We start from the raw sequence: 22,848 nt of genomic DNA on the forward strand, positions 1-22,848 counted from the left end.
CCGCTGTCATGTCCACGTTACCCTTTGAAGCTAATGACACTTCCATCGCCTTAGCCTCGGAGATCGGCATCGATGATGTGCCCCAGCCCCAGAGCCGGCGATGGAGCGTTCTGAACTCTGCGGCCAATCAAAAATCATGGGTGACACACGCGTTTACGGACGTGGGAGGCCTGGACGGGGGATAGCGCTGGGTTCGAAGGCGTTGGGGGCTGGCCGGGCAGATGGACAAGTTATTTCCGCAACGGAGCTGCTTTCTGGAGCTGCCGCTGATTGATTGATTAATTGACAAAGGCCATGCCGTTAGTTTTGAATGCACATTTGCATGTCTAATTTATGAACGGGGCTCGATACATCCCCCCCACCCCCTCCCCCTCGTGTCCATCCATTTGCCATCGAAATGGATTGTCTTCTTGTCTGGCGCGCACTCGCATGTAGTTCATTGTGTTAGTTATGCAAATGCTGCATTTCCGCCTCGCCGATCGTCTGCCCGAATGCGGTTTAATTATTCATTAATTTAAGCTTGAACCAAACCATTTTTGGCCCACTTTCAGGCTGGGGCTGGGGCTGCGGCTGGGGCTGGGGCTGGAATTCCCTGCAGGGGCTTTGCTTTGTCCATCTGCAGGCTTTTGTCACCATAAATATGAAGTGTTGCCCGATTATGAAATAATTATGGGCATTGTCCACGCTGTCACGTCGGAGGGAGCTTAGCATTGTTTTGTTTTGCTCTGCTTTGTTTGTGTGTGTGTGTGTGTGTGTGTGTGTGTGGGGTCAATATGTCTGCTCTTCGATAATTAAAAGCCGCCTATGCAGTGATACGGCCCTGTTTGTCTGTGCTCGTAGGCCGGGCATCTAGTTAGCCTGTTCTATTGTGTGTCCTAGTCTCTACCGGAATGGGCAGGCTCTGTGCGTTTCCGAAAACAACAGCCCCCACCACCAGCAGCACCGCCTTGGCTTCTATTTAAATTCAAAATCAAAATCTGCAGAATATAACCAACCTGCTCCCGTAATCCTGTGCGGAGTGTCTCCGGCGAAGCTGCAACATGCCTTGCGTGTTTAATCCTGGCTACATCGGACCCAATCCCCCCTGCTGTGACCCCGACTGCGTTGTGGAGGGGCACTGCAACAACTGGGAGTGCGGTCCGTGTCCGGGAGAGCATCCGCCGTGCGGCTGTTCCCCAGCCCCGGCGCAGACGCCGCCGTCGACCCCCATCCAATCGCAGGCGCAGAAAAGCCAACCAAATGGATCCTGACTCCAGCAACATGGAGGGTGGCCTGTAGCAATAGATTCCACTGACAACAAACTTATTTCTACTCAAATTAAATAGATCGCTATAGCACACAATCTTTCGTGTTTTACATATTCAAAACTTCCAAAATGCACAATCGCTTGATTAATAATCCGACGACTCAAAGCTTTTGTATGTGACAGAGGCAGCGGCAGAGGCAGAGAGGGGCTCTTTGCACTCTTGCAGTTTTGCTTAAGCCTCGAGCGCAGTGAGTCGCGCCTTTGCCTCTCTCTCTCTCTCCCTCTCTCAATTCCATGAGCCAGCACACGAGCACATTCTTGTCTCAGCCTCTCTCGGCTCTTGCTTTAGTGCTCTCCTTTTGCAACTCCTTTTTGAGCTCGCTCTCTCAAATGCAAAAGCACCGCGCCGGGACGCTCTCTCCAGCCGCGCTCCCAGCAAAATGCCAATTAAAGGCACAGCAGAACACTACTACGCAGTTTCTGTTATTTCTTGATTGTTATTTTTTCGCAATGCTATACACTTCACATTATTCCCATACAAAGCTATTAACGTATCGAAATAGTATCATGCAATCAATGCAGTACGGGCACACGACTCTCACGACTATCAGTAGAACAGCTGAGTCGCTTTTTGGGAAAAAACTGTTTAAAAGTGTAGCAGTCGCTGCTCACAGCTCCCAGCTCTACTATTCCTCCTTCTCGCACTTCAAGCTTTTCCCCTATGGCTATCTCTTTTTGGCAGATAGTCAGTTGGCAAATTCTAGTGTAATACAGATATTAAGAATAACATGGCCCAAGATAAAATTATAGAATGCTTGTTGCTCTCTTTTTTGCTGCAAAATGATTGGCCCTTTTCCCAGCCAGCAAGCCAGTTTGTGCGGATAATAAGGACCCTTTCCCTTTTCAGGCGTAAAACTTTTGCAAACGTGAAAGTTCAAAACAGAGAAACGGCAAAACAGCTAGGCAAAATGTAGTGCTGGAAAGCGAGTCGAAGGAAGCCGTGCTGGAAAACGATTCAAGGGAAGCTATGTTGGAAATCAGGCCTCTTTCATTTCATGTGCGACGTTGTAAGTCGTTCTGGGAAAATAAAAATCACATTTTCAATAATCTGAACGTAAGAAATTATCGTATTCCCCGTAAAAGTGTTTCTAAGCTCTTTGCCGTCTTGCAGGTAATGGCACCCCGCCGAAGTGCACGTATTTTGGCGGCCAACCAGGCGTCCCCTGCCGCCCAGCCCTTGGCCCGACGCGCTGCGTTCCTCCGCGCAGTGGAGGCCATATCCGCTCCCAGGCGCCGCAGGACCACCACCACTGCAAGCCGGCGCCGTGCAATCCGGATTGCTGCCAACGAGCCGCCCGCTGAGGACCCTCCCGTTGTCAACCGCGAGACTAACCGCGTCCGCGTCAACGCCGTAGTGTATTTGGATGGTGTCTGGCACCCCACAACCCGTGAGAACTTCGAGTACTTCGAGATGTTATTCCAACAGCGTGCCGATCTTGAAATGGCGGAGGCTATGACCGCTGGCCGTGGACCTGCGGCGCCAGAAAATGTAATGGACACTGAATTAGGCGTACGCCGCCTCCGCAGGGAGATGGCGAACATGACGAGCAATCCGACGGACGGGTGCACAGTGGAGTTAGTTGACGACTGTATCTACGACTGGAAGGCCGTTATTCTCGGGCCCTTGGACACGCCTTACGAGGGCGGCCACTTTGAACTACGCCTTCACTTTCCGCCCTCGTACCCGTCTCAACCACCGGATATACTGTTCCGTACAAGGGTGTACCACTGCAATATTTACCAGGAAGATATCTGCGTGGATATTCTGCAATCGGCTTGGTCGCCCGCCCTGACCGTGGAGAAGATACTTTTGTCCATCCGGTCGCTGCTGTCGGACCCCAACCCCGATAGCCCCTTGAACGGGGGCGCTGCCGCCCTGTACAAGACGAACCGCGAGGAGCACGACCGCATGGCACAGGAGTGGACCGCCCGCTACGCCCAGCCAGTGGACTCAACGTCTGAATAATCCCAAACATCTCATCCACGGATACACAGCGTTTTCTAAATTCTTTGAGAATCTTTGTTGGTATCTGTCACTAAACACACATGAACATGGGCTACATGGTAACATATACATACAATTATTTTTTGACTGAAATAAAGGCGTAGGCTGTGAAAATGTTAAATGTTTCATAGAAATTGCAAAATACTTTCGTCATATCATCCGCGAGTTCGTCAGGACGGGGAGCAGTCGGACGGAAGATCGCCGGCCATGATCACTGAGAATCTTATTGTGTTCATCAGACGTCTATCGCTGCTGGCGGACCCCAATCCCAAGGCACGACAGTGGACCGCTCGTTACACCCGTTACATATTTCTTTAGAATATGGATCACTTTAATCGAATGTATCCAATAGAAACACACAAAAACACGTGTATGGCTGCTCGGACTAATTCCCCATTGAGCGTTCGTCCAGCAGCAACTACCATCATTATTTTCCACTTTTTGTTGCTATTGAAATGTTGATTTAAAACTTTATTTTTCAAGCAAGATGTGTTTCAGTACGATTTGAATTTGTGCTATGTGCCCGCCCTCCGTATCGCATCGTTCCCTTTTCAGCCGCAAAACTTTTGAAAATAAAGCAGTTATTGTGCCAGTGGGACTTATAATCCACACAAAACTTAAAAGAACTCCCAATTCCAATCCTGTGTATTATTGCTGGGGCAATACAGTACAAAATAATTATTTGACTGTATGCAATACAGAATCGTATACGGCGGGCGAAACGTGAAAGTTCAAAACAGAGAAACAGCTGGGCAAAACGTAGTGTTAGAAAGCAAGTCAAAGCAAGCTGTGCTGGTAACCGAGTCAAAGAAAGCCGTGCTGGAAACCGAGTCGAAACAAACTGTGCTGTAAAACAGACCTCTCTCACTTTCATTTCGTGTGCGACATTTTCAGTCATTCTGGGAAAATAAAAATCTCATTTTCAATAATCTGAACGTAAGAAATTATCGTATTCTCCGTAAAACTGTTTCTAAGCTGTTTGCCGTCTTGCAGGTAATGGCACCCCGCAAAAATGCTCGTATTTTGGCGGCCAACCAGGCGTCCTCTGCCGCCCCGCCCTTGGCCCGACGCGCTGCGTTCCTCCGCGCAGTGGAGGCAATATCCGTTACCAGGCGCCGCTGGACTACCACCACTGCCAGCCAGCGCCGTGCAATCCAGAGGGCTGCCAACCAGCGCCGTTCAATCCAGATCGCTGCCAACCAGCCGCCCGCTGAGGACCCTCCCGTTACCAACCTTCGCGGGACCAATCGCCGCGGTACCAATCGCCGTGGAACCAACCGCCGCGGAACCAATCGCCGCGGTACACAACGTGACACCGGTGGGAGTGCCGTCATGGAAGCTTCGCCCGCAAGCTTGCCAGTTGCGGTGCCAGAAAAACGAATGGTCTCTCAAATTGGCATACGCCGCCTCCGCAAGGAGATGGAGAAAATGACGAGCGATCCGACGGACGGGTGCACGGTGGAGTTAGTGGACGACTGTATCTACGACTGGAAGGCCGTTATTCTCGGGCCCTCGGACACGCCCTACGAGGGCGGCCACTTTGAACTACGCCTTCAATTTCCGCAGGCGTACCCGGCTCAACCGCCATTTTTGATGTTCCTTACAAAGGTCTACCATTGCAACGTACACAACCGCGCTATCTGCGTGGATATTCTGCGCTCGGCTTGGTCGCCCGCCCTGACCGTGGAGAAGATACTTTTGTCCATCCGGTCGCTGCTGTCGGACCCCAACCCCGATAGCCCCTTGAACTGCGACGCTGCCGAGCTGTACAAGACGGACCGCGAGGAGCACGACCGCATGGCACGGCTGTGGACCCGCCGCTACGCCCAGCCTTCAGATGCCTGAATAATCCCACACTTTCCGAATTCTTTGGGCACCATGAGAACATAACATAATATACAATTTATATTTGACTGAAATAAAGGCCCGGGCTGTGAGTTGTTTGCCTCACACAATGATGACAGACTTTACTGCGCAAAATTAGTGTTATCAGTCGAAGAACTGACCAAACGATGTTTGCCAACACGGGCGCCCTGCCAGCTGGCCGCAGAATCTCATGCGCTCACTGCAAGCTTTTCCCATAAGGTGGTCTCTGTTTCTAGCCAAGTCTTATACGGCCTATATTTCGTATATTTTTAGCTCACTTAAGGAGTTATCGAAGCATAATTGACACTGATTTCATTGCCGTGAGTCTGCAGCCCTGGCCCTGCAGCACTTGTAGCTGAGAACCGAAGCACGTGGAAATTGTCGCAAATTGTGTGAAATAATTAATTAAAAGTACGAAATTGATCGATACGAATATGAATAGTGAAAACGAAGTCAACGAAGCGAACGGACACAATGTAAGTACCACGGAAGAACCGAGATATGATGTATAATTCGTATTTTCATTCAATCGTCCAGGGCCTGGGCGGTAAAGCACTCAGGGCAGGCGAAAACACCCCTGGGGATGCCATGCAGGTGTCTGATGGAATTCATGGGTCTGGAGATGGGCACAAACCGGACAGATTTAACCCGCAGCTGCCGCAGGATCCCTCTGATGATGACTCTGACGACTCGGAGTCCGGAGAGGACGATCAGAGTACCGACAGCGAAGAAGAGGACAGTGACGACTCCAGCGAGGTAGAGGTTCAGTCCAAAAGCCACTTTGACGAGTTCTTCGAAGGCAACGCCCTATTCACGTGCAATGAACTCCTGGAATATCCACTTTTCACGCCGCATTTCATGTACCTGGAGTACCAGCAGACCTTCCTGGAGATCCGGAAGCTGGTCGAGGAGGTGCCCAACGAGTTCAAATACGAGATATCCGCGTTGCTGTACCCTATGCTGGTGCTGGGTTACCTGCAAATGGTGGTCGGCGGCGACCACAAGATGGCCAAGCGCTTTCTGGAGGAGAACGAGGACTGCTTGGAGGATATTTACGACCGGAGCATCGCCAAGCTGAGGCGTATCCGCAGGCCCCAACAGGTGCCAGGCAGGGCCCTGGAGCTGCTCTTGCGCCGCGACTTGGTTCGCATTGAAATGCCACAGGCAGCCTCGATCAAGTTCAGCGAGTACAGGGCAAAGTGGCCGCTGGACCAACAGAACGTGTTTATAGGCCACATCGCCATCGACGACCTCGAGACCGCGCCACAGGAGCGTCTGTCCCTGCGTCGTCCCCCACTGGAGGTAATCCGCTGGGCCGACCTGACGCACTCGTCCAGGAGGAGTCTGCACCTGCAGCCGTGCGACCAGCAACTGAGCTCGTGCTTCCTGAGGCCGCCCCTGCTCAACGAGTCGGAGGAGGTTATTTGCGCGGTCCTCTTCAAGGACGGCTGCTGGGCGGCCATTGCCATTGACTACTTCGCGATCCGCCTCGTCGAGGTGAAGCTGACCGAGTCCGTGACGGTGCTGAGCGTCCTCACCGGGCACAGTGGGAAGATCGTCACCGGAGACTTCTCCCCGGACAGACGCTTCCTGGTCACCTGCTCCCAGGACGGCACCATTCGCCTGTGGTGCCTGGTGCTCCAAATGTGCGCGGGGATCTACACGCAGCAGAGCCCCGTCCGCAGCGTCGTGTTCGCGCCGGTGACCGACTACTTTGCCGCTGCCTGCGAGGACGGCCTGGCACGGGTCTGGATTAAGAGCTGCGACGAGCCCATCCTCCGGATCTGCGGCCACCTGGCGGAGCTGGAGGTTTGTCTCTACCACCCGAACTCCCGGTACCTGGCCACCGGCTCAGCCGACCTCACGGTCCGCATGTGGGACGTGGCCAGCAGGGGAGAGCAGGTGCGCCTCTTCTTCGGCCACAAGGCGCCCATTAGCGCGCTGGCCTTCTCCCGGAGCGGCCGCTACTTGATCTCCGGCGGCCTCGACCACATGTTCATCATCTGGGACACGACCGACGAGCGCCCTATCCGGAGCCTGTCCTACCACAGTGCACCGATCAGCACGATCGACATCGCCCTGGACGACAGCCGCCTGGCGGTGGGCTGCCGCGGCACCTACCTGAGCATCTGGCACTTCGAGAACATCCTCAAGCCGCACGAGCACCGTGAACGCATACTGATCCTCTCGCATCCCAACGAGGCCGGACCCATCCTCCAGTCCCGCTTCGTGAGTCTCGGCCTCCTGATCTCCATCTGCGGTCGTCAGCCAAGGACCAGAGCCCCCATAAACAGAGCCAGGAAGTAGGCTCTTCGAGGTAAGCCCCTGTTTAACATTCCAACAATTCAGAATCACCATACCAGTCGTATACAGTTGCAGGCGACACATTTGGATACGTTGTTCCTTCCCGATTTGCTGGTGAGTCCGACGCAAGATGCTCCTCGATACAGAACTGATCGACTGATTTGCAGGCCCTTGCCGAGTGTCCAGGATGTGCAATTCGTGCTGCAACAAGTGCCAATTCAATCCGTTCTACATCGGACCCTATCCCCAGTGCGCATGCGGGCCGTGCCCCTACGGGTGCTACTCGGGCTACACGCCGTGCGGCTGGCGCCACTGCTGCTGAGGGGCCAGCACGTTGTGAACACTCAGCAAACGTCAGGAGGCGGGAAGAGAAGGCTAACTATCCAAATTTGTTTTCTGTGCCAATAAAAAAGTAATCCCACACCCAAATCTGGATCCAAATTCGAGCCTGTGCTTCTCCGGCCATGGCCGCCACCACGGACCTCCACGAGGCCATTCAGCTGTTCCGCGACATTGCGAGGGAGGTGCAAGAGGTAGTGGCTGCGGGCTCCGCCTACACCAGGGATCACATAGTGCCGGCCATCCGCAGCTGGGTGATTATCCTGCACCAGTCCTTTGTCATCAGCCACGGGGAGGCGGAGCCAGTGCTGGACATGGATCCCCTGGTGATATCCATGCGCAGCCTCGTCCACATCGTAAACGACTCCTACGCACAGCTGGGCAGCCACCGGGAGGCGGAGGCGGAGGCCCTACTGGATGTGGCACCCATTCTGCTGCCCATGCGCAGCGTCCTGCACATCATGAGCGACTCCTCTCCGGAGCTGCACGCGGAGCAGCGGACAGTCGTCGACGCGAACGTGGCCGTAAGGGCCACTCGGTGGATCTACGGGCTGGCCAGATCCACATACGATATTATGTCGGTCCTGGCCGGATAACAGAGTACCGTTTGCTTTCGCCGTCACCGCTTCAGGGGGGATTTTGTTGTTTTTCGAGTGCTACACGATGATCTCCGCCACGGATCTGATTCACAAGGCCATTGGGGTGGTGGGTGTGCTGGCCCTGCTGCTGGCCGTCTCCCACTCGACCGCCAGAGTCTCCGTGCACTTGGGCGAAGGTCTGTCCAACGTGGTGGAGTCCTGCGCCCGATGCCTGAACAGCCTGACGACCGTCGAAGGCACGCCCGTGCTAGTGGACTGTGAGAACATGGGTCCCACATGCTCCACCATCCGCCGCGTCGGCCATCGGGTGTACAGTGCGGTGGAGCGAATGGTCGACTCTGGCCGGAGCTGGACCAGGGCGCAGCCCAATCCCGATGACCAGCAGAAGACAAGGCCGAAAGTGAGGGAGAAACCTGCCAGCAAGAAAAAGACCTCCTCGACCCTCCAGGAAAACCCCAACCACAAGGATTCCAGGCGGAGCTCGAAGCAGGCGGGACACACGGGTGAAAATTTAAGGTTACAGTAAAAGAAGAAGAATTCACAGAAGAGGGCTGTTCCGGAGCTGTCCAGATTTGTTCGTTTCCCTTGCTCGAACATCCCCGACCCGGAGCTCATTCATTTCGTACAACTGTTTCGGTAAACATCTACTTTGTGGAGGCCAAAAATGAGACAATAGAAACAGATTTTCCAAATTCGTAGCCAAGGAAACGCCTCGATATATTTCTTCGGCACAAAAACGAACAAAATTGGTTTCTTAGTTTCCAAATTTCGAACTCGATAAACCAAAGGCCGAGAAAGTCCCTTTCGAAGTCCCTGAGTGCGCGACAGTTGCTGGCCATCATGGTGGTTATCGTCTGCAAGTTCGATCCCTTCTATGTGGGTCCCTGCCCCCCTGGCTGCTGCGCCCCCTGCGGTCCCTGCGGTCCCTGCGGACCCTGCGGACCCTGTGGGCCCTGTGGACCCTGTGGCGGCTGTGGTCCTTGCGGGCCCTGTTGTGGTCCTTGCGGGCCCTGCGGTGGGTGCTGCAGCTCCTGTCCCTGCGGCTGGTGAGAGGATCACTGGTGAGTCCCTGAATGGCGGATCCAGTGCACACATTCCAACAGATATCTGTACTCCTGCAGCGCGACTGTACCGCCCTGACGATTAGTGCTGAAGAAATATGTTGCTGTTCGAAAACTAGAGCCTTGGAGGGGTCCACGAAACACCCAACACCTGCGGTGGCATCCCCAACGTAATAAAATGAATCTGCAACAAAAGATTCGCGTTGACTTTGCTTTTGGGGGCCGGCGGTGGGGGGCAGGCTTGCACTGCGAAAGTAGGCTCATGTTGTCGTAGGTAAGGTCTGGCCCCAAACAGCTGTTCGGCGGCCAGCCGGCCCAGTGCGCAGCCGCGCTTCCAACACGAACCCGAGTCGCCGAATCGGAATCAAATCGGAACCAAATCCTAAACATAGAATGTGGAGCATTGTGTCAGATCAAAGGTTTTGGGGGGCCCAGCTCTCCGGCTCCCCGACTGCCTGCTGCCGGCCTGCTGTTCCACCTGAATCTGATGCCTGATGCTGTTCGGCTTCTATGTTTTGTTTCGGCTTAGCGCGATTTATGGCGCCGTACTGGAGGTGTCCTTGTGTGCGTTATGCTTCCTTGAGGCGTTTTTTGGGGCCCCTGTGTGTTGGCCATTTCACTCTCATTCCGGCAGTGCTCGCGTTGTTTTTCCCGCGGAATTTATTGCGGTAGGTCGGAATTTTCATTGCTTTTCCCAGACCCCCCCCAACCCCCCTCCCCAACCTCAAGGAGCGCGCTCTTTGTGTGCGTGTGGCTTTGTTTCGTGTTTTATGGCCAAAGTTGTGCGGCTTCTTTGAGTTTCAGTTTTTAAGCAAAAACTTTTGTCGGCTGCATTGTCATCCTCGCAAGGTTGCTGCACTTGAGATAAGTTCCTATTTCTTTTCTTTTCTTTCTGGCCAAGCAACAGTTTCCCCTGGATTCTAGCGTCACTTTGGGAATTCAGGAGTCAAGGTGAGGCTCATTCCCATTCAACTCTCGAAATTCCAACCGTCCGGGTCTGACTGTTTCCAAATTTGTTCCGTTCGGGGTCCATTTCGTATGTTTTTCCCCCGAAATAAACCCCGAAATTTGTTTATTTTAGTTTTATTTTCTTGCAGGCCGTCTGCACAATGGGTTGCCTATTCAATCCTGGATATATTGGACCGTGTCCGCCCTGCTGTGGCGATAGTTGCGGACCCTGTGGACCCTGCGGTGGCTGTGGACCCTGTGGACCCTGCGGTGGCTGTGGACCCTGTGGTGGCTGTGGACTTTGCGGTGGCTGTGGTCCTTGCGGGCCTTGCTGTGGCCCTTGCGGTGGATGCTGCAGCTCCTGTCCCTGCGGCTGGTGAAATAGCGGACACCCCAACAGATCTCTGTACTCTGTACCAACAATTTTGAAACTTGCAGCCAAAGAACAATAGAACCAACGGACCACCGTGAAAGCAAAGATCAGAGCCTTTCATTCTGAAAACATGGAATCCCCGAAGTCCGCTTCGGGTCCGTACCCCTTGCAACATGTTGCAAGCTCTGGCTCGAACCTGTTCGACAGACCGCCACTGTTCTCGGCTTCGGGCCTCGTATTTAACAGCCAGCGCGCGTCTCGAGGCGCCTCCAAAGTTCGTTTGTGTCTCGGGTAGCGCGGTTCGTGAAGCAATCCGGTCGCGACTCTCTCTGCTGCCGTATCTGTGGGAAGTTTTAAGCGTGTTTCTGGCGATTGTGATCCGGCAGATAAGCCTTGACTGAACTGGGCCCAATCTTGGCTCTCCAAAGCCGCTGTAATTCCGGCCATTCATCCCGGTTTCGGCCGATCTATCGCCATCTAGTGCCAAAAAATAGGCGAAAAACTGCCGAGTGAACCCCCCCCGAGTGAATCTGGCAACAGAGTCAACAAAAAGTACGCTTCATTTGCTAAATAAACGGAACCAGCTACATTCTCTAGCCCAATATTGCCGCGTGTGCCGTGCAGGACCCCCTCCCCCCACCTCCCCGTGTGTGACTGTGTAACAAATCTCATCTATTGGCAGCCAGACACTGATTTGAATATTCAGACCTCTGTCCCCCCACCCCACCCAGACCCCGATACTCCGGTGTTTGTGTGGTCCGTGGCCCTGGCCCGTGATTTATAGAGGCTCTGCTCGGCAGCAGCCGTGATGTAAAGTGACAATTTTCATAATTTTCGATTTACATGCCGCCGAGCATAAGGTAAGTGCGACGGAAGACTCCACTTCGAATGCGGTGCACATTTTATGGATGGGTTTATCTAAAATTCATTTGGCAGACGATCAGCGATGGGCAGGCAGATTGGATTTATTTCAATCGGTACTCACGAGGGCTTGAGCACTGTCCGAACTGCGCGAATGAATATTTTTTGAAATATTTGGCCTTTGTTTAGGATGAAAATGTTCTTAATTTGGTGGTTGAAAATTTTCTCCATGACTTGAGTTGAAAAGTATTTTTTTTTGTTGAATTAAAATTTAAAAGTTGGTCCGGGACTCAGAATTTACGATTACAAACACAATTCAAAATATTGAGGAGGATAGAGCCCCACCCGCGCTCCATCGAAAGCCTGAAAGGGATCTAGGGACTCATTATCAGTGATTCTTGAAGAATTATAAACTGGAAAAGCACAAAACTATATCTTCTCGTAGAAAAAACAACTTCGAGCCGAGACTGGATATATTCTGGTATATTCCAATAGTCCTCCTGCTTCTCATCTCCACTCCGTTACCGTACACTTTTCTTTATAAAATCTTGAGCCTTTCAGGGCTTTTGTTTATTTTCCCCTTGAGAAAAACACATGTATCGGCCCCAGCCTTTGTCTCGCGGTTCGGTTACACCTGCTCCAATGTCTGGTCGATCGGAAACCGCAACCACAGGGCGGGGGGCATCGGATCGCGACTGCTTCCGCCCTTGGAGGGTTTCCGCAGAACTTCGCCCCGAGAAAGTGTATCGCTTTCGCAGAGGGAATCGCATAAATCATTGGATAATTACAATGACTACTTCAAGGCTAGGACATAAATTAGCGCCGTGCCATAAATATCGCGACATTAGGGACATTTTATTGGCTTCGGACGGCCAAAGATGATATTAATGGGCGCCATAAATATTTAATCTTCGACAACAGGTTTTGACGGCATTAAAATGGAAAATTCTGGGAAAACTCGGGGGAAAAGCATTCAATTCTTGAAATTAGTTGGCTCAAAATATGGAATATGGAAAACTTCCCGCCACCCAGTGCACCTGTGTCTGGGCAATTTTTAATAAAATCATCCGTAAAAGTGGTAAACTTGACAAAGCCATTCGTCATGCTCAAATAACTTGGGTCCCGCGCCGAGGGAGGGGCTCTTTTTTCCTCCCTTTTCTCTGCACATTTGAGTGGTTTTTTCTCTGGTTTTTGCCGGTCAGCCAGCCAGCCAGCCAGCCAGCCAACCAGTTTGGCAACATAATTATGCAGCCAGGCATGCAGCTGGGGACGACACTGGCCGCAAAAAGGGTTAAAAGAACCCTTTCTTTCTTTCCCATAGAGGAGCGTATAAATAAATTTGGGTCACTGGCCAAAGCCAAAGCAAATTGTAATTAAAATATGAAATTTCAATGCAGGCCTACAGCGAATTTCACTCTCCATCTTGATCATTATAATCGCCCACAAAAATTGCATTTATAATTGAACAAAGGGGGGGGGGGGGGGGAGACCCATTTCGGCTATAACCTTGAACGGGGCACCATCATCATCCCCATCTGGTCTTCTCTTTTGCATAATTTCATACATAAACTCTCGTTTTTGTGCGCATAATCCGCAGCTTTGATGACAACAAAATAGGTGAAAAAAAGACCAAGGAAAATGAAGAAAAGAGCGGAAAACCGAAATGGAAAGTGTGGCAAAAGGTGCCCCACACACCTCCCCACTCAAATGGGGAGGGAGTGTGGGTGTTAAATGCTCGAAAAATGAAGCGCTGAAAACTTTGGTCGCATTACGCATACGTCCCGTGGTGGCGGTGCGGTGGCTGTGGCGATGGCGGGGACCAGAGAGGATTACTCCTTGGAGCTCCATATAGTTAATGACATGCAGCTGCTGTTCTACTTGCGGCTTTGGGCCCGACACCTCCAGAGTTTTAAGTCGCTCCCCCCCCCCCCGAAAACCCTATGAATTTTAAGGTAGGACTCGATGAAGGGGGATTCCGTTCCGGCACATCAGGGACTTGTCTGCAAAGGGCTGATGGCATCATAAATCAAGCAAACAGTTGGCCCGGGGTCGCAATCAAAATCATTCTGTGGTCCTCAACATTTGTTCTGCTGGTAATTAATCATCGAAAGTAATTGGTTTTGTGTTTTGATTTGACATTTGAAAAATTGCAGCTGCGACAATTCGCTCGCAGTGCTTGCAGCTTTTATTTGCATCGCATTCGTCTCATTCCGCTTGTTTGCTCTGCCATGCCACAAAATGTTGCAATACAAATGGCAAATGATATTTTTCCCACCGACAAAGGGGCGGAAAAAAAGCTGAAACGGATTTCAATAAAAGCTGCAAAGAGAGCCGCAGATGAATGCAAATTAAATAAAAGCGAACGCATAAATGCGGCTTAAAAAACACGGCCGGACAATATTGGCGAGCAAAGGGGATTAACTGGGAGAGCATTTATGTACACTCGTCGAAGTTAATGTTTTGTTTGCTGTTTGCCCATCGATTGACACTCAAATCCGCACTGTAATGCAGTGGCCTCTCATTCGACTGCGACCTTTGCTGGTTCAACAAATCAATACACAATTTGCCTTCATTTTCATGGCATTAATATCTCTCAACTCTCAGAGATCTGGCTTTAACAGCCAAAAGCCCCGGGTTCCAGCCCAGACAGTCCAAATAAATTAACAAATTAAACTGAGACGCAAAACAAAGTTGAAACGAAACAGAAAAAGAAAGAACTTCCTCCGAAATGCAAATAATACCCAAAATGAAATTTTTGACAATAAAAATTATTAAAAAAGCGTTAAAGTCTTTAAGAAGAATTATGGGCCAGACATAAACTCAACTTTGTTTGTGTGGGCGCCCCTTCTGTGGGAGGGGGCCCCCCCCTGCTGGTCGTGCCACTTCAAAAGGAATAAAATCGGAGGCTGCTGAATACACACACAAATTCGCAGTCGCGCAGTGACTTTGTTTTGTTTGGAAAAAACGTCTGCAAGTGGCTTCCATTTCCCTTCAATAATAAAATTTATGTTATATTTTTCAAGTGGCATCATCGCATCGCATCGCATCGCATGTGTTTGGTTTCATACTGGAGATGGTGCTTCGAATTTTGTGCTCCAGCGAGCAGAAGAGGGGACTGGGGACTGCCGAGTGCAACAGTTGGGGGCACCTATTATACCCTCTGATAAGCCATGATTAGGATTAGTTTGGGGCAGAGCAGACTCTTCCCTGGGTATCTGTCATTCGTTGCCGGCAGACCCGACCGCTTTTTGCCACGTGCCTCATGTATAATTTGGTCGTATTTTACTTCTCAATTAAATACCACTTTGCCTGTCATGAATGTCCATATTTGCTGCCGCTTCGACGGCACATAAATATTTATGCGGGACTTAATCAAAGGAGGTCCCAGGCCCCAGCCCCAGCCCTAGTCCGGCCTTAAGCCAGCTTTGGTCTTTCTTCTATTTGCGCTGGAAGAACTCATTTCTGTTTATTTAAACATTAAATGTGCTTACATTTGATTAGCGGAGGCCCGGCAGAGTTTATTTCCATATCAATGTGGCTCCCAGATCCCGCTGAAAAACGTATAAAATTTATGTTTGCATTCATTCGCTGGTTTTTCTCCTTTCGGCCCTGCACTCATTACAATCCCCCTCGGTGGGTGGGGTGGGGGGGTCTGTCTTTTATGTGGCCAGTCGCATTAAAACACATGAAATGCGCAATTAAAACCGAGGACGCAGTCCCTTTGTGAATGGGAACAGGATACAATTTTCTTTTAATTAAATATGTAAGGGCTTTCGCATATTTAAATGCATATCGATGTTTAATTAAAGCCACTTTAAGAGCTGCTTATTATGCACAAAAAGGCCGTCCCCATCGATGGGGGGCCGGACCCTGCCAGAAGCTGCCAGAAACTTATCGTCGTGTGATTCTTTAAAGCAAACAATCTGTGCACTCGAGCTGCTGTTGTGGCAGTTTTCGGTTCCCTCTGTTTTCGGGAATCAGCAATCTGACGGCTGACAACTGCCGCCGAATGCTCGCCAAACGGCAGCCCGTCGTCGCGATGACAAATGGGAGCATTTGCCTTTTGTCTGACAAGCACCCCATCGATGTGCCAGGGAGTAGCGCCGCTTGGCAATAAAAATAAACTGTCCCAGCCATAGAACCGAACCAAAACAAAGCGACAACGAGGCGGGTCTCGAGGACCGAAGCGTTGGATACCCTTGAAAGGGGTCCCCCATATATGCTGCATCGTGTAGGAGCTGCACCTGCTCTCCCAACAGCAATACCCTCTTTCAGGGCATTCAAAGTGCCTGCCCCTCCCCCTGGGCCCCCACACGAAGAGCGTCGAGCGATGAGCAACGGAGTGTAAAAGTATGGGAATATCTTGGCATATTTATTTATTTGTGCGCCCCGCCAAAAATTGTCAACATGGATCAATGCTGACGGGCGGCCGACCGCCGACCGCCGACTGCCTGCCAAAAGCCGCTGTCGTCACATCCTCTCGGCGGCTGCTTATATAACCATTGCCATATCAACATAAAACACAACGTATTGTATATGGTTGCTTAAAGTATCATATTCCCCCCCGTCATATTCATAATATTCATAATATTATGGCTTGTTTTTGTTGGCTTTACGGGTATCGTTTTGCCGGGATTATCGCCCCAAATCGGCTGACAAAAAACGGGGTGACAAATCGTGTACGAGTCTTTTCCAGTTCATTTGGCGGCTTGTGGCCCTTGTCCGGGTGCCAAGGAGGTTAAATGTTTCGCGATAATAACAATTGCAGAGATGATTAAGCCATTAGAGTGGAGAGAGGGGCAGGGGCCACTAGGGGGAAACTAATTCCCTTTCCAGGCTTTGATTTGTATTAAAACATAGTTCAATATATAGTTTCCTGCCCCTTTGACAAAGGGGGACCCCCAGCTGTTTGGTTTGTCAGCGAATCCACTGCCACTGGTCGCTCTGTCGACGGGGAGTCCGTTTTATGGTTCTCTGCAAAGTTAATTACAAACCCAAAGTGTTCGCGCATGAAGCCAGGATCGAAGCGAGTGCATCAAGCATCCGCCGTGTGGCCCCAGGGCCGGTCGTGCGGCACTAATTGCGTGACAACCTGCAAACAGACTGGCAATAAAATTTAAAAAACTACCAAACACACAACAGAAATATTACACAACTCAATTTGCTAATTGCCATCAAAATAATGAAGTCTGCTTGTGGCTGTGGGGAGTCCGCTCTACGCTCTTCGGTCTCCGGTCTCCAGTCTGATTGCAACCATCAAGTATCATTCGAGTAATTTAAAGTGCACTCGCCCGGGTCCGAAGAGCTCTTCTTGGGGGTGCAGTGCACCAGCAACGGCGGATGCCCCTGTGACGTTTCTGCAGCAATAAAATCGAGCGAACAACAACCGAGTGCCGAGTGCGGAGTGCGGAGTGCGGATCCACAGACATCTACTGCATGGAGCAGTGCAAAGTTTCCTCCTCACGAGTCAAACAAATAAAAGTTCAGCCCCAGCCCCCACTCCGTCCCCGTCCTTGAGGTGTTTGCCCAGCCCCAACTTTGTTTTTTCTCCATGCGTGGTGTGTGTGTGTGTGTGTGTGTGTGAGCCCTTGCTCCTTCCAAAGTTTGCAGTTCTTCTACGACTGCAGCATCCTCCATTTATGTCTTGTTAAGAGTTTTATACGCTTCACTCTGTATTTACTTATTTTTTCTTGCTTTTCAAGTTTTCCTAAACTGCTTGCTAACTAAGCCCAGAATCGTCCCGGAATCGCCCGGAATCGCCCGGAATCGAGTTGGGGCAAGCCTTTAAGGCCAGGCGGTTAACCCGTTTCATTGCCTGATTAATTTCCACCACAACTAAGGGATTGGTTTGTCTCGGGGCACGTGCTGCGCGGGGGAGTGGGAGGTATCCATCAAATATGAATGGAATCCCTAGAGAGAAGAGTGTCTCCCACGATTCCTGCGAGTTTAAAGATAGGCCTCCCCTAGCCCCTCTTCTTCAGGGGCTATAAAATCCCATGTAAATTGAATGTCAGGCTGTCAGGCCGTCAGCCGCTGATGCCGGCTGCTAATTTGATCTGAATTCACGCACTCATTTACTTAAAATATGCGTAATGACAATTTGATTAGGGTAATTTGATGTTGATCTTCAGCGGCGCGTTGTTAAATCCGCAACAAGGACGGGGACAAGAACCAGAACCAGGACCAGCCATGGAGGCCAAGGCGAAGCCGTGCCGGGACGCCTTCCATCTGCCATCTTCCAGGGACATGTAATCATTTCGGGGGGTAATTCGGCTATGGCTGTGCCGGATTAATATGCAGCCACAATAACAGCAGGGCCGGGGCAAATTACTGCAATAAATTAGAGGCTGACTGGTGGGAAAATGTTTCCCTGCGCGACAAAAAGTTAACCGAAAGTTTTCCTCGACTTATGAAGAATCTCCTTGGACCCCCGAAATGTTGCACGTTTAATGGCGAAAACTCTTTTTGCACTTTGAATAATTGCACGTTCGGTCGGGTGGCCGGGGATAAATGTCCTGCGGCCACGTGTCGGAACCTGACTCGAGGAGCCCACGCTGGGCCTCCGTCTGGCGGCCTAATTTTCATTAGGGCCACATTTTTCATTCCATCCAACAAGTTATTCAATTTCGGATTTCGTCTCGGCTTCAATTTGGCAACAATGAATTTTCTTCGGGGTCTTTGGCTGGGCAAATGAAACGACTCGGAGAATGCCCTGTAGTACCTCCCCTTTGGTAGGGGCTGATCCCCCGTCTCGGACCCGGAGAGGGCCCGGGAAGGAGGCCCCCAGCAGCCGCAAACAAAACGAAGAAGGAGACGTCAGAAAACTCTGACGAAAATATACAATACAGCAGCAGTACATATGTACTTTATATATATATAAAAGTGTGCTACAAATGGCGAACGGAAAATACAATTTGAGGCAAGTGTAGCGAAAATATTGTGGTAAATACTTTAAATTTAATGTAAGTGGAAAGTGCCAGTGGAAAGTGCGCCTCTGGTTCTCTGCGAAGAGAGAGAGAGAGAGGGAGGGAGAGGGAGAGGCATGCACAGCGCACAGAGAGAACAAGTGTTTGGGCAATATTTTCATAATTAATGGAACGTGCACTGAGTGGCCGACTCGGAGGACGACTCCGAGGACGACTTTGAGTCCGAGTCCGAGTCCATCAAGGAAATAATTACAATTTGAGGTGCCGCATGCCAACATTGCGGTAAATACAATTAAATATAAATAAAGGTCGGGCCAGGCCGGCGGCTTTCGGGGCATGTGTGAAACGGATTGCGGTTTATCGAACGTCAGGCATCAGCCTCAGCCTCAGCCATACAGCAATTTCTTTGCGGCCTGCCACCAAGGCTACAATCAGCTTTGAAGTGCAATTGCCTGGAAAGGGATTTGCAATATATATTTGAATAGGAAATAGCAAGTTTGTTTGCCGAATCAACGTATCAATTAAATGGCAAGTAATCAGCTTTAAAGAGCAAGATTCGTCTGAGGGTTTTTTGGGTACTTTTCGATGCTGTTTGGGCTCCACTTTCGCCTGCAGGAAGCTCCGTTTAACCTCCGCCAATCTTTAAGCAATTACAATAATCGCAGCGAGGGATGAAAATTTCATAATTACCTTAAACGGCCAGCGGCATTAAAAAAGGAAGCCCAGCCACAAAGCGGGCTCCTCGCCTGCCTCCAGCTTCCGCCTCCACCTCCACCCCCCGCCCACGCACAGCGGAAAACACAAGAATCTCCACGGGAACCGCAAGGACGAGGCTGCTTATCTATGTGCATAAGTTATGAGGGTCCGGGGCCGGGGCCAGAAGCTGCTCACCGTTAAAACGTGTTCGGTGTCACGTTGGACACGGCTCCCCCTGCCACTCCTCGTTCCGGGGGGGGTGGGGTGGGGTCTCAAGCAAGCACTCGGTACATTTAAAATAGCTGAATAAAATGTTAACATGCTAAAGGGAATACATTAACACATATTCACAATTAAGGACAGCAAGACGAGGGCTCCATGCACTCACAGGCCCCCCCGTCCGCCCCGCACCGACTGACAGAGGAATAGACACTTCCAGGACGGTCCCAGGAGCATATAAAATGAAACAACAGAGAGAATCGGAGTCCGTTTGCCGGCTTGCTTAATGCAGAGTCGAACCGAGAGCCAAGTGACCGCAATACGAGCCCCCGCAGCAGGCGGACTGGACCGCAAAACCTTTATGGCCCAGCACACACACACACCCCCCAGTGCGGGGGTGGGTGCGGGGGCGTTGCAAGTGCAGCAGGGACATCCTTGGCTTGGCTTATGCTAGAAACTTCCCAGCAGCGGCCTCGAGCTCGAGCTCTTGGCTCGTAATTCCAGGCAACCTCTTTACGCATTGTTAATTTTTTATGGCCAAAACGAAAATTTGCACTCAAGATTTATGTGCCAGTGGACAAAGTGCTCCACTGCCAAACGCCGAAGCAACAAAATTGGAACTAGAGCCGGACGGAGTACCAGAAAAGGTAGAGCCAGTCCTCGGCTCACTCTCCCCCTCTCTCTCTTCCTCTATCCAATTTCCTATATGCCAACTATTTTCAGTAGCTAAATCATTCCTGATTTGTTGGCCCTTGGCATCGCATTTGAATTTAATTTTTTAGAAATGTTTGGTCGCCACAATCACCGCAAAAGTTCCGAATTAGGGGAGCAGCAGTTGGCAGGGCTTGCCAGCAACCGAATTCAATTAATACCAGAAGCCAGCAAAATCAAAGATCTCCTCCGTGCGGTGACCACATGTCAGGGACCCGACTGCCTCCATGGCCTCCATGGCCCATCGATCAGGCCGCACAGTGGGTCCACCGCAGAAGTTTGTTTACCGGCCAGGAAGGCCGCAATATTTATGTGCATCGGACGGGGCATTCATTTCATTTGGCCAGCACTTGCTAATGGCACTCTGACCCAAAAGGCGCCCACTATTTTTTGGCTCCCGAGAGGCTTTCGGGAGGAAGAACCTCCTTTGAAAGACTTTAAAGACTTGCCAGGCTCCGCTTGATGCGGGATCCAATCAGCTTCTGTTTAAGGCTTCGGCTGTCATAACTTTACAGCGAATACGAGTATTGATGGATGGCCAGGGGGGCTGCCAGCAGCCCTGCCGTGTGTCTGGCAGACCTTTTCAATTAGTAATTTTAATTATGCCGCCCAATGTTGCCTTTTGTTTGACTGTTTGTTTGCGGAAATTGAGCGCAGCATTCGGGCCTGGCCAACTTCTATTTGGGTCACACACGCACACACTGACACAGAGAGGGGCAAACAAATCGGTTGTCCCGATTGTAATACTCCATACAATGTCCTGCCCGGACGTTCGATTGAATGTCGCCCATTAGCATTTGATTTGCATATCGGCATATTTGCATGGCGGGGTATCAAATGCAATATTTAATTTACATTAAGCCTCCGCAGCCGTTTAACTGGGCCCGAAATGGCCGCCTTAATTGGCCATTCATCGGTGGAACTGGGAAACAATGGGAGACAAGGACGACATTGAATCGAAAACATTGCTGATGCATTATAAATATGCTTTCAGGGAACGGCTGTTAAATATTCTCCGGGAGATGGTTTCCTAATGGCTTTTCCGTCTCCCGAGAGCAGCTAAGTGGGGGCTTTCGGGTTTTCGGATTTGTTTGCGACTCCTCCGATCGATTGCACATTTCGATTCGGGCTAATAACGCCTACGAGGCACTCGGAAAACTCGACTTTATTTTCATCTGCTGCCCGAGACCGCACGACACTCGTTTCGGCAACATATTTGCACAAAATCCATTTCAATTTCCAGCCATTAGTGTCGCCGCTTAAAAGTGGCAGCAAAAAGTTTTGTTTTCACGCTTTGGCATTAAAAGAAAACAGTTGGCCCAGAAATTCGAGCCGAACACAAAAAAAAAGTGGCAGCAAAGTTTTGCAGTTTTGTCTGCAGTGCCCCCACAGCCCCCCCTGCCCCAGTGGGGCTCCCTCCTGCGTGGCCATTTTTCAACTTTTGCTGTTTTTCGGTTTTCGGTTTTTCGGTTCTCCTTTTGTTTGTTTGTTTGGCGGCGAAAAAATTAAATGAAAATAACAGCAGTAATGAAATAGAAATAAGCGTACACTGACTCGTCTGCCAATCGAAGGGGGGCCACAAAACTTTGCCCATCATCGAGGCACATGTGGCATGGAGGCTCGGGGGCTGGAGGCTCTGGGCTCGGGGGCTCTCCGGGTCTATGAAAGATATTCTTGATCAACTGAAAGTGAAACTTTATGCAGCGCTGACAAACTTTTTAACTGCTCGACAATTAGTCATAAAAGTATGCTCGCACAGCAGAGAGTGTCCTTTGTCGTTGTCCTTTGGCTGAGGCCGGGATAAGAGGGATTTGCAATTTGTTGATGTAATCCCAGAGTCGAGCATCCCTGGGGGACTTTGCTTTTAAGATTTTCCGAAACAAAAATCTCTAATCTGCTGAGAGTTTTCGCCACACACTGCAGCAGTTTTTGACTTTGCATTCCGCCTAATCCCCCTGCGGACTCCGGACTCTGCACCACGCAATGCTCTTTAATTTAATTAAAAATATCTCTTTTTCGTTTGGCTTCGTGTTTTCCAAAAAGTTTCCACTCTTTGCCAAAGCAAAAAAATATGACTAACGACGGGGCAGACACGCCTACACCTCGGAGCTCTCTCTCTCTCTGGGCCAGTCAGCATCAGCATCAGGACTCGGCTGGATCCAGAAGTGTGGCAGTCATCCACGTGCCGGCAGTGCCTTTGTTGCTGCTGTTACCACAGTGGGTCATATGGGTCAAGTGGTGGGTCAAGTGAGGACTGGGAGCCCTAGCTGGGAATAGAACACAGGCAGGGGCTGGAGCTGGGGGGGGTTCGTTGCGGTCTCTCTTGTCGTGGCACGGGTTAAGTGGTTTTTAATGAAAGTTAGCATCCGGTTTAATGCAACTTGTTGTTGCTAATAGGCTTAGGGGAGGCGGCGGCGGCCCATCAAACAGCCGCAGCGAACTTTGACCCAGACAAAACTAAAACTTGGCTTAAATCCGGCATTAGTCGAGGCTTTAAGGACACTCCACATTACTTGTTTTGGCTTTCGAGGCTGGCCACTGGCCACTGGATGAGCGAATAAATTTATTAAATTTATTGCATCCCCGATTTATGATCAAAGGACCTTCCCTCCTGCCCCGTCCCTTGCTCTCCAC

At 50.7% G+C, this 22,848-nt stretch overlaps 8 protein-coding genes and 1 long non-coding RNA gene across 9 annotated transcripts in view; all 9 read left to right on the top strand.

Annotated features, from left to right (window-relative positions):
• Positions 1-2,215: 2,215 nt before the first annotated feature.
• LOC6595725 (ubiquitin-conjugating enzyme E2 E2) lies at positions 2,216-3,409 on the top strand. Its single transcript, XM_002020723.2, has 2 exons — positions 2,216-2,360; positions 2,418-3,409. Exons 1-2 carry the CDS (start codon positions 2,274-2,276, stop codon positions 3,270-3,272), a joined length of 942 nt encoding a protein of 313 aa, XP_002020759.2. The 5' UTR covers positions 2,216-2,273; the 3' UTR covers positions 3,273-3,409.
• A 768-nt stretch (positions 3,410-4,177) lies between these two features.
• Positions 4,178-5,263, top strand: LOC6595724 (ubiquitin-conjugating enzyme E2 D2B). Its single transcript, XM_002020722.2, has 2 exons — positions 4,178-4,247; positions 4,305-5,263. Exon 2 carries the CDS (start codon positions 4,308-4,310, stop codon positions 5,154-5,156), a length of 849 nt encoding a protein of 282 aa, XP_002020758.1. The 5' UTR covers positions 4,178-4,247; positions 4,305-4,307; the 3' UTR covers positions 5,157-5,263.
• A 329-nt stretch (positions 5,264-5,592) lies between these two features.
• On the top strand, positions 5,593-7,484 carry LOC6595723 (transcription initiation factor TFIID subunit 5). Its single transcript, XM_026988171.1, has 2 exons — positions 5,593-5,653; positions 5,715-7,484. The coding sequence occupies exons 1-2, from the start codon at positions 5,612-5,614 to the stop codon at positions 7,482-7,484; spliced, it is 1,812 nt and encodes a 603-aa protein (XP_026843972.1). The 5' UTR covers positions 5,593-5,611.
• Positions 7,309-7,910, top strand: LOC113565629. Its single transcript, XM_026988152.1, has 3 exons — positions 7,309-7,494; positions 7,551-7,595; positions 7,649-7,910. Exon 3 carries the CDS (start codon positions 7,669-7,671, stop codon positions 7,801-7,803), a length of 135 nt encoding a protein of 44 aa, XP_026843953.1. The 5' UTR covers positions 7,309-7,494; positions 7,551-7,595; positions 7,649-7,668; the 3' UTR covers positions 7,804-7,910.
• Positions 7,911-7,943: 33 nt separating this feature from the next.
• LOC6595722 lies at positions 7,944-8,433 on the top strand. Its single transcript, XM_002020720.2, has one exon. The coding sequence runs from the start codon at positions 7,946-7,948 to the stop codon at positions 8,414-8,416; it is 471 nt and encodes a 156-aa protein (XP_002020756.1). The 5' UTR covers positions 7,944-7,945; the 3' UTR covers positions 8,417-8,433.
• On the top strand, positions 8,413-9,127 carry LOC6595721. The gene has a single exon (XM_002020719.2). The coding sequence runs from the start codon at positions 8,484-8,486 to the stop codon at positions 8,943-8,945; it is 462 nt and encodes a 153-aa protein (XP_002020755.1). The 5' UTR covers positions 8,413-8,483; the 3' UTR covers positions 8,946-9,127.
• LOC6595718 (male-specific sperm protein Mst84Db) lies at positions 8,974-9,677 on the top strand. The gene is made up of 2 exons (XM_026988151.1): positions 8,974-9,480; positions 9,541-9,677. Exon 1 carries the CDS (start codon positions 9,260-9,262, stop codon positions 9,467-9,469), a length of 210 nt encoding a protein of 69 aa, XP_026843952.1. The 5' UTR covers positions 8,974-9,259; the 3' UTR covers positions 9,470-9,480; positions 9,541-9,677.
• A 760-nt stretch (positions 9,678-10,437) lies between these two features.
• LOC6595717 lies at positions 10,438-10,906 on the top strand. The gene is made up of 2 exons (XR_003408698.1): positions 10,438-10,516; positions 10,578-10,906. It is a non-coding gene; the product is annotated as an uncharacterized LOC6595717 (long non-coding RNA).
• A 30-nt stretch (positions 10,907-10,936) lies between these two features.
• Positions 10,937-22,848, top strand: part of LOC6595714 (insulin-like growth factor-binding protein complex acid labile subunit) — a 47,784-nt gene continuing 35,872 nt past the window's right edge. Inside the window, exon 1 of the mRNA XM_002020714.2 lies at positions 10,937-11,661. The gene's annotated coding sequence lies outside the window, so the exon portion shown is untranslated. The remainder of the gene's footprint in view (positions 11,662-22,848) is intronic.

The sequence above is a fragment of the Drosophila persimilis genome, unplaced genomic scaffold (genome assembly GCF_003286085.1).
Source record: "Drosophila persimilis strain 14011-0111.01,24,50 unplaced genomic scaffold, DperRS2 tig00000191-arrow-pilon, whole genome shotgun sequence".
Taxonomy (NCBI): domain Eukaryota; kingdom Metazoa; phylum Arthropoda; class Insecta; order Diptera; family Drosophilidae; genus Drosophila; species Drosophila persimilis.